This window comes from Rhinoraja longicauda, chromosome 6 (genome assembly GCF_053455715.1).
Source record: "Rhinoraja longicauda isolate Sanriku21f chromosome 6, sRhiLon1.1, whole genome shotgun sequence".
NCBI classification, from domain to species: Eukaryota; Metazoa; Chordata; class Chondrichthyes; order Rajiformes; family Arhynchobatidae; genus Rhinoraja; species Rhinoraja longicauda.
The window spans coordinates 25,644,952-25,654,479 of NC_135958.1; the positions used below are offsets into that span (position 1 = coordinate 25,644,952).

Consider the following 9,528-nt stretch of genomic DNA (forward strand, 5'->3'; position numbering starts at 1 on the left):
TGAACCAGTCTCTTGTACCATTGCAAACATTGTCTCTCACACCATTGACTCTTAAACCACTCACACTTGAACCATTAACTCTTGTACCCTTGTAACATTCTCTCACAACATTGACTCTTGTACCATCGACTCTTGTACCATTGTAACATTGTCTCTCACACCATCGACTCTTGAACCACTCACACTTGAACCATTGACTCTTGTACCAATTGACTCCTGCATCATTGAGCCATTCAGTCGTGCATCATTGAACCATTCACTCTCTAAGCTCTTGACATCTTTTAATAGTCTCATTGGAGCTGTGTTAATGAATTTGACGAGTGTAGCGTGAGTAAATCTTAATGGTCAGAGTCTGAAAAAGGGCCTCGTCCCGAAACGTTACCCATTCCTTCTATCCAAATGAAAATAATGCTGCCTGAGTTACTCCAGCATTTCGTGTCTATCTTCTTGTGAGTAAACTTTGCTGTGTCCCACTCCCTGAACCTTTCCCTGACCCTCCTCTCCCTGACCCCCTCCTCCCCTCTCCATAACCCCCTCCTCCCCTCTCACTGACCCCCCCTACTCCCGTCACTGTCTGACCCCCTCCCTCTCCCTGACCCCCTCCTCCCCTCTCCCTGACCCCTCCCTGACCCCCTCCTCTCCCTGACCCCCCCTACTCCCCTGTCACTGTCTGACCCATCCTCCCCTCTCCCTGACCCCCCCTCTCCCTGACCCCCTCTCCCTGACCCCCCTCTCCCTGACCCCCCCTACTCCCCTGTCACTGTCTTACCCCCCTCTCCCTGACCCCCCCTTTCCCAGACCCCCTCTCCCTGACCCCCCCTCTCCCTGACCCCCCCTCTCCCTGACCCCCCTCTCCCTGACCCTCCCTCTCCCTGACCCCCCCTTTCCCAGACCCCCCTCTCCCTGACCCCCCTCTCCCTGACCCCCCCTACTCCCCTGTCACTGTCTGACCCCCCCCTCTCCCTGACCCCCCTTTCCCAGACCCCCTCTCCCTGACCCCCCCTCTCCCTGACCCCCCCTACTCCCCTGCCACTGTCTGACCCCCCCTCTCCCTGACCCCCCTCCTCCCCTCTCACTGACCCCTGACCACCCTCTCCCTGACCCCCCTCTCCCTGACCCCCCTCTCCCTGACCCCCCTCCTCCCCTCTCACTGACCCCCCCCTCTCCCTGACCCCCCTACTCCCCTGTCACTGTCTGACCCCCCTCTCCCCTGTCACTGTCTGACCCCCCTACTCCCATCTCCCTGACCCCCTGTCACTGACGACCCCCCTCCTCTCTCCCTGCACCGCACTCCGTCACCGCCGGAGGCCTCGCTCTCTGACGTCCGAAGGCCGCGCCGCCGTGCGGTGACGTCGTCTCTGTGCGCCGCCACCGCAGCGTCCTGACCCCGAGGAGCGGCGACAATGGAGGCGCGGCTCCAGCGGCTGGGCCGGTGCACGGTGAGAGGGGGGGAGAGAGGAGGGGGAGAGACTGCAGGCCGGTGGACGGTGAGAGGGAGACGGGAGGAATGAAGGGAGGAGGGAGGGGAAGGGTAGAGAAGGGAGGAGAGAAGAGAGAGAGAGGGGAGGAAGGTAGGAGAGGAGGAAGGGGAAGGAAGGAAGGAGAGGAGGGAGGAAGGAAGGTAGGTAAAGTGGGGAGAGGGAAGAGGAGATGGGAGGGAGGAGCGAGGTAAGGAAGGGTAGAGAAGGAAAGGGAGAGGAGGTGGAGGAGGAAGGGAAAGAAGATGAAGAGGGACAGAAGGGGAGGAATGGGGAGGGAGAGAGGATTGGGAGTCGGAGTTGGGCGTGTGCTTGGGAGGAGTGGAGGTGGTAGGGAAGTGGGGAGAAGGGTATTTATTAACTCATCTATTGTGAAACTCTTTGCCTGTTCTGATAATAGCTGTATGCACGAACGTGAAACTGAACTGATAATTAACTGGCTGCTTTTCCCCTCCCAGACCCTTGTACTCACCGGTACGATGAGAAGGAACTTTTCGACACAACCCAATGGCGAGGTCCGAATTGCAAATATTTTGAAGGAGAGATTTCCACAAGCTTCAGTGGTCAAGGTTGTGGATATTTCAGGCAAGTATTGAAAATAAAAGACAAAGTGCTGGAGTAACTAACAGGTCAGGCAGCATCTCTGCAGAACGTGAATAGGGCCAGGTGCTCGGTCTTATGGAGCGGCGCATCCTCCAGGCTAGCCCCAGGCTGCTGCAGGTCTTCCAGCTGTTGCCTTCACCTGGATCATTCAGCGAACCTTTGGATAGCATGCAAAACAAAGCTCAGTACATGTGACAATAATAAACCTAAACTTTTTCAAACTTTGGGAAATTTTGGAAGATCTCGTGCATCTTTTTTTGCCTCTGTGGACTTTAGGACATGGGGGTGATTTTTCAGCCCTTCTTTCCATTAGAAACACAAAGAACTGCAGAATCTGGTTTATACAAAGACTTATATGGATAGGTGTTGGAAGACGAGTCCTGGCCCAAAATATTGCCTTTCCATGTCCTTCAGAAATGCTGCCTGACCTTCTGAGTTACTCCAATACTTTGCGTTTCTTTAATTCCACAAGATCGATGTACATTTTCTCATGATATTGGTATGTTGCACTGAGGTTGGATAAACACATACTGAAGGTCTTTCACTACCCCTCTTTCCCCACCATTTTCCCCACACAGGAGGTTGTGGAGCCATGTATGAAGTTCATGTTGAATCAGTGGAATTTAAAGGAAAACGAGTTGTGCAACAGCACCAGATGATTAACCAGGTACTGGGTATCCATGGGATGTGGGAGGAAACCCACACAGTCACAGGGGGAACATGCAAACTCCACACAGACAGCACCCGAGATCAGGATTGAAGCCCGTGAGGCATGCAGCTCTACCAGCTGTGCCACTGTGCTGCCCTATCACAGCTGGCATGCCTTTATGAAGCTGAAACAAGATAACAGTAAACTATTTATTAGGAAAGTGACAAGCGCAGATACAGGATAAAGGGTATAACGTTTAGTGCAAGGTAAAGTCAAAAAAGGTCCAATTAAAAAATAATTTGAATGTCACTACTGTAATGAATGTGCTCTGTCTGGTGTACAAAACATAGTAATTGACATCACAAGGACTGCAGATGTTGGAATCTTGATCAAAACACAAAGGTGCTGGAGAAACTCAGCATGTCAGGCAGCATCAGTGGAGGGAATGGACAGATGACATTTTGGGTCAGGATCCTTCTGGCCCATTCAGAACCGTCGTAATTAGTTGGCTCTGATGCTTGGTTCCATAGCTTGTTCATTCACGGTGGTACCAAAGGGAGAGATGCTATCTTTCAAATGAAATGGAGAGCCTGTTAGCTCCATCTGGTCCTGTAAACCCCACAGTGCTTTCTTGAGGTGAGCTATACCAGTGTTTCTCCTTCAATCATCATCACTCTCACCGACTGTCTGGTCAGTATCACTGTGTAGGGTGCAGAGTGGCTGACACAGGTAGACTGTAACATAGTGAAACAAGGAACTTCAGATGTAAAAACAAGGAACTGCAGGTGCTGGTTTGCACAATAGGGCACAAAGTAACAGTGGGTCAGACAGCATCTCTGGATTGGTGACATTCGGGTCAGGACCCTCCTTCAGTGTGAAGAGATGCTGCCTGGCCCGCTAAGCTACTCCAGCATTTTGTGTCTTTCTAAGGAACTTTATGTGCTGGTTTACCAAGATGACACACAATGTTGGAGTAACTCAGCATCACTGCCTGACCCACTGAGATACTCCTGCAAAGATACTTGTCTCTTTTTTAAAAAACGTATTTTGTCTTTCTGCTGAGGAGAGTGCTACAGTTTGCAGTTTCTTCCTTCTTTATTCCAGGCATTGAAAGATGAAATCCAAGCCATGCACGGACTGAGGATATTTACCGCCGTTCCTAAGTAGCGCGACGGAGCGGAGAGGTGTCGGCAGAATGGAGCGGAGAGTGGACCAAAACGAATGGAGACTGCGGCGAGTGCGTGAATTGCATGGGTCTGAACATGGAGGAGATCTTGTTGTGGGCCAGGAACTTCTACCCCAGGACCAGACACATCCATTGCTCTGTTTTACTCAAGACTGATTGTCCACAAGCACCTCAGGGTATTGATAATGAACTGTACCACATCTATAAGCGAAAAAGAAAACCCCTTAAAAAGAGAATATATTCTACACACCATGTAACTTCTCTGGGTAGCAGACCGGGAGCGACATTCTTTGCATTGCTTACAGTAGAATACAAATGGTGATACTTGGAGCTGCTGACAACGTGCAGCAGGCAAGTCAGCCACTGAACAGGGTAATGTTTGCAGCTACAAGAGTTATAGGTCAGTTTCTCAAATTAACTGGCTGGATGGGTGGGGCACTATCTTGAAAAGGCACCAGTGAGGAACACTGACTGTATCTCAGAGACAAGATTAACAGGGTGACAATTGCATGGATCAGACAGATGAGCAGGAGCCAGCCAGCATTCCTGATGTGCTCTGAATCCACAACAGGAGCTGCCTGTCCATGCTAATCTCAAACCTGAGCCTGTTTATTTTCTCTCTCCAGAACCGCACAATCTGCTGATTTCTCCCGTGTTTCACTGATAAATATGATTTCATTTAAAGCTTGGATAGGCATTGTTATGGTTAAGTTGCACTGACCGTGATCAGGTTAAGACACAGGCACTAGGTCTGCCTGTTTACTCAGATGGGAGGGGTGCTAGAGAGAGGAGTGAATGTGGTTCATCTCTTTTCGTTTGTCTGTAATTATTCGTGGGCTTGGGAAAAGCCATTGAGCTGGAGTGCACAAAAATAGTGTGATGGTATTTGATTAGTTTAGATATTCAATACGACAAAAGGCTGCATCAGTATTTTGTTTAAACACTTAACATGAGCACAATGACGCAGCTGGTAGAACTGCTGCCTCATAGTGGTGCAACTGGTAAAGCCGCTACCTCACAGCGCCGGAAACCCGTGTTTCATCCTGACCTCGGGTGCTATGTGGAGTTTGAACGATTTCCCTGTGACCTTGTGAGTTTCCTCCCACATCCTAAAACCGTGCATGTTTGGTAGTTAATTGGTCATTGTAAAATAGTGTAGGAGGTGGATGCGAAAGTGGGATAACATAACTAGTATGAATAGGTGATCGATGGACTCGATGGGCCATAGAGCCTGTTTCTATGATGTATCTTTAAACTGAACCAAACAATTTGTTTTTCCTTAGTTATTATTAGTAGGCTTGTGTGGGGGGGGGGGATCTTTCATCAGGAGACTTGAGGATGAAGCTGTTATTGAATCGCTTTTTTTACTGTAGCCATATCACTCATCTTGGGGCACTAAAAGTTCTCAGAGATCACCACCTCTCTCTCCCCTCTATATCCACTTGTACAAACACTTGTGAAGAGATGGCGCTAATCTCGTTTGAAAATCATTTTCCTCTATGAACAGAATAACATACACTCAGCCCCAAAAGCACATGCATCGTGTATGTCTGACACTACTCAGTCTGAAGAAGGGTCTCGACCCGAAAGGTCACCCATTCCTTCTCTCCCGAGATGCTGCCTGACCTGCTGAGTTACTCCAGCATTTTGTGAATAAATATCTTCGATTTGTACCAGCATCTGCAGTTATCTTCTTATACTACTCAGGCCCAATTCAATGACTAGCATTATATTCCGTTTCCATTTTAAGGAGCTATTAGTACAGGTGAGTTACGGGCAGACATGGGTCAATCGTTGAGCCCCATGGAGTCACTGGGGTGGATGTTATCTTGAATGTACAATCTTGTGGACTTTCTGAGAATTGAATGCTGTGTGTTATTAGTGGCCACCGACTGCTAAAGTTGAAGGAGAGAGAGAGAGGAAAAGTGACAGTGTTGGAACGCACAAAAATGTGATGGTCTTTGAATTGTTTGGATATTCAATACCACAGAAGGCTGCATCTGTATTTCATTTAAACACTTAACATTCCTTAACTTTTTAAATGCCAGTTCCAGTGTTGAACTGTATAGAGCTTTTTAAGGAGAGAAAGAATTAAAATGTGCGTGCCCTCAGATTAAAGTGTTTCGAACGTAGCGGTCATTTAGTTTTATTGTATTGAAATATGTGAAAACTTTTTAATGCACTCTTGTGACACTCTTTCCATATCAGTGAAATTGACAGTGTTAAACTGTTTCAAGGAGACACAAAGGAACTGTAGGTGCTAGAATCTCGAGTAAAATACCAGATGTTGGAGTAACTCAGCGGGTCAGGCAGCATCTCTGGAAGTCATGGAGAGGCGATGTTTCAAGTCGGGACCCTTCTCTGACTCAAAATGATTGGTTATGAAATTAGGCAACTTTTTGCTCTTTATCAGAAGCCCACCTGTTAGGCAATCCAGTGATGCTGCTTGACCCACTCATTTACTCCACCACTTTGCATCTTGTGTATTAACCAGCATCTGCAGTTCTTTGTTTCAACATTTTGACTGCTTCACCTTGAAACTACCTTGGCCACTCTCTTCAACCTCTGATCCCAGTGTAACAATATGGCTAGAACTGGATTTTGCACATCCCTTTTTGTTTATTTCCAGGCGTGATTGCCAAGTACACCCTGGACTAAACAGGCATGGATCAATATTCAGTGTCCCATAGCGCTACTGAATTAAAAGATAATGGAATTTAGTGCACTATCAGAATGCAACCTCCAGAGGATGCTGTTGCCAAAGAAGTCAATCAGAAGTTTTACTTCCATTGGTGGAAAGGTGGCTAGCAGACATATCTGAAATAAAGAGCGAAGAATCGTCTAGTTTCTTTAGACTTTAGAGATATAGTGCGGAAACAGGCCCTTCGGCCTACTGATTCTGTGCTGACCAGTGATCACCCCATACACTAGCACTATCCTACACATTAGGGACAATTTACAATTTTACCAAAACCAATTAACCTACAAACCTGCACGTCTTTGGAGTGTGGGAGGATACTGGAGCACCAGGAGAAACCCCACATGGTCTTAGGGACAACATACAAACTCCATACAGAGAGCACCCGTAGTCAGGATCAAAACCGGGTGTCTGGCACTGTAAAGTAGCAATTCTATCACTGCGTCACTGTGCTGCCCAACGTAGAACAGTACAACACATGAACATGATGCCAAGTTCCCGAGGTCAGGATCGAACCTTGGTCTCTGACAGCAACTCTACTGCTGTGCCGCTCTGTTGCTCGTGACCAATTTTTTTAAATCCTTCCCACAACAAGTGTAATTGAAGATGTGTAGGTGATGGAACTGGAGACTGCATGTGATCAAAATACAAACATTCTCTGGAGTTGCTGTCTGACCTGAGTTACTCTGCCAATTTGTGCCCTTTTGTGAAAAATATAAAGTGCTGCAGGAGCTCAGCGGTTCAGGCAGCATCTGAGGAGGGAAGTGGACAGCCAATGTTTCGGGCTGGGACCCTTCTCCGGACTGAGCGAGGTCATATGGTCATCACTTTATTGTCAGAATAAAAATATTTCTAATGTCTTAAATTTGTAAGGTTAAATTCACTTTCTAATGAATGAGTGAATGAGATTCTTAATTAGTACGGGTGTCAGGAGTTATGGGGAGAAGGCAGGAAAATGCGGTTGCGAGGGAAAGATCGATCAGCTATGGTTGAATGGTGGAGTAGACTTGATGGGCCGAATGGCCTAATTCTGGTCCTATAACTTGTGAACTTATGAGTCCATCACAGCTGTAATACATTCATAAGTTCATTATTAGTGCATGATGTCTGTGACTGGAGAGGCAAGGAACTGCAGATGCTGGAAAATTGAGTGAAACAACTGGAGAAATTCAGCAGGTCAGGCAGCATCTGAAGAAGGGTCCTGACCAGAAACATCGCCTGTCCATTCCCTCTATAGATACTGCCTGACCCATGAGTTCGTACAGCACTTTTTTACTATCTGATTGGATTTGGGAATTTTGAGATGGCTGTTGTGTTTGTATGAAATAGCCCCCGCTTGCTTCTTGGTTCAATGGAGTGAAACGCCTCCACTAAAATGACCTTCCCTTTCAGCCCTCATTGACCCCAGGAACCTACATTAATTATTTGCCAGTTTATCGATTCAGCAGGGCAATGCACACAGCTCATACTGTTACATTTGGTCTGGAGATGTCTGATTTTACATACTTTTAACCTGCCCCAAAGCTGCACACTAACATGTTAACATGATTCTAAATCAAAATAGTGTGATTTCAGACAATGGATATTGGGTAGAGGATTCTAAAATAGAGGGCATGGGCTTAAGGTGAGAGGGGAGAGATTTAAGAAATACCTCGTGAGTAACTTTTTCACTCAGGGTGGTCCATATCTGGAAAGAGCTGCCAGAGGGAGTTAAAGAAGGACACACAATTATGAATTTTAAAAGACATTTGGACAGATATATGGATAGTAATGTTTGAGAGGGCTTTGCGGCAAATGGAACTAGCCTAGTGTGCCAACTTGGTCGGCATGGGCAGAGTGGGCCGAAGGGCGTGTTTCAGTGCTGTAGAGCTCTCTGACCAATTAGCTCAGTACCTCCACCTCATCACCAGATTAACTGATTGCATATCGTATGTGTTGCATTGGGGGGTTACTGTGCAAAGCGATTCTTGATAACAGCAGTAGCTTCAATTTATTGTCTTGAGACACAAGGGTGTAATAAACACTACAAATGCCAGATCTTTATTATTGCCTCATAACATCAGTGATGAAGACATGTGAATGTGTATTGTACATTATAGGTGTATTTCATTTAAATGCCTCGGGTGAATAAACAAAATTATGGCGGTGCATGAAATGGCGCACTCTTTAACAACTATATTCTTCAAGCAAAGTCAAAGTGCTGGAGTAACTTAGCGAGTCAGGCAGCACCTCTGGAGAACGTGGATAGTTGACATTTCGGGTCGGGACCCTGCTTCAGACTGATTGTGATGGGGAAGAGAAAGCTGGAAGAGAAGAGGGGCAGAACAAAGCCTGGTGAGTGATAGGTGGATACAGATAAAGGGGGGGGGGGGGGTTGATAGGTAGATGATTGGACATATAACCAGGGATTAAAAAGGCAAAAGGTGTGAAATGAGGATAGAAGGAATTGTGAACCTAGAGAAAGGAATGTAGATGGAAGGCAAGAAATTGTGCTGGCCTGTAGGTTATTTACTTAAAATTGGAGAGTTTTATGCGAGAGGAAAGAATAGATGGAAAGGCAGAAATGGGTGCACCCAGGTGGGGCACAGGGAAAAGAGGGGTGGGGGGCTTGTAGGTTAACTACTTAAAATTGTAGAATGTAATGTTCATAAGCTTAAATTGTTAGCTGCCCAAGTGGAACATGAGGTGCTGTTCCTCCACTGTGCACTTCCAAGGGGACAATACTTTGAAAGTACTGCATTGCTGTAGGATGCTTTGAACGTTGGATTTTACATTACGAAATAATGACCAGCACTGTTCATCTGCCATAGAAAAGTGGCAGATGAAGGATAAGTGAGAAGTGCCCCTGATGATGATGATGTGATGTGTTTGCTCACACTGTTGGAGAGGGTGGTGGTGATGGAGGTGCGGCTGC

At 46.9% G+C, this 9,528-nt stretch overlaps 1 protein-coding gene across 1 annotated transcript; it reads left to right on the forward strand.

The window, feature by feature from the left end:
- Positions 1 to 1,331: 1,331 nt before the first annotated feature.
- On the forward strand, positions 1,332 to 8,735 carry bola3 (bolA family member 3). Its single transcript, XM_078400726.1, has 4 exons — positions 1,332 to 1,439; positions 1,937 to 2,063; positions 2,660 to 2,748; positions 3,835 to 8,735. Exons 1-4 carry the CDS (start codon positions 1,404 to 1,406, stop codon positions 3,895 to 3,897), a joined length of 315 nt encoding a protein of 104 aa, XP_078256852.1. The 5' UTR covers positions 1,332 to 1,403; the 3' UTR covers positions 3,898 to 8,735.
- Positions 8,736 to 9,528: the final 793 nt, after the last annotated feature.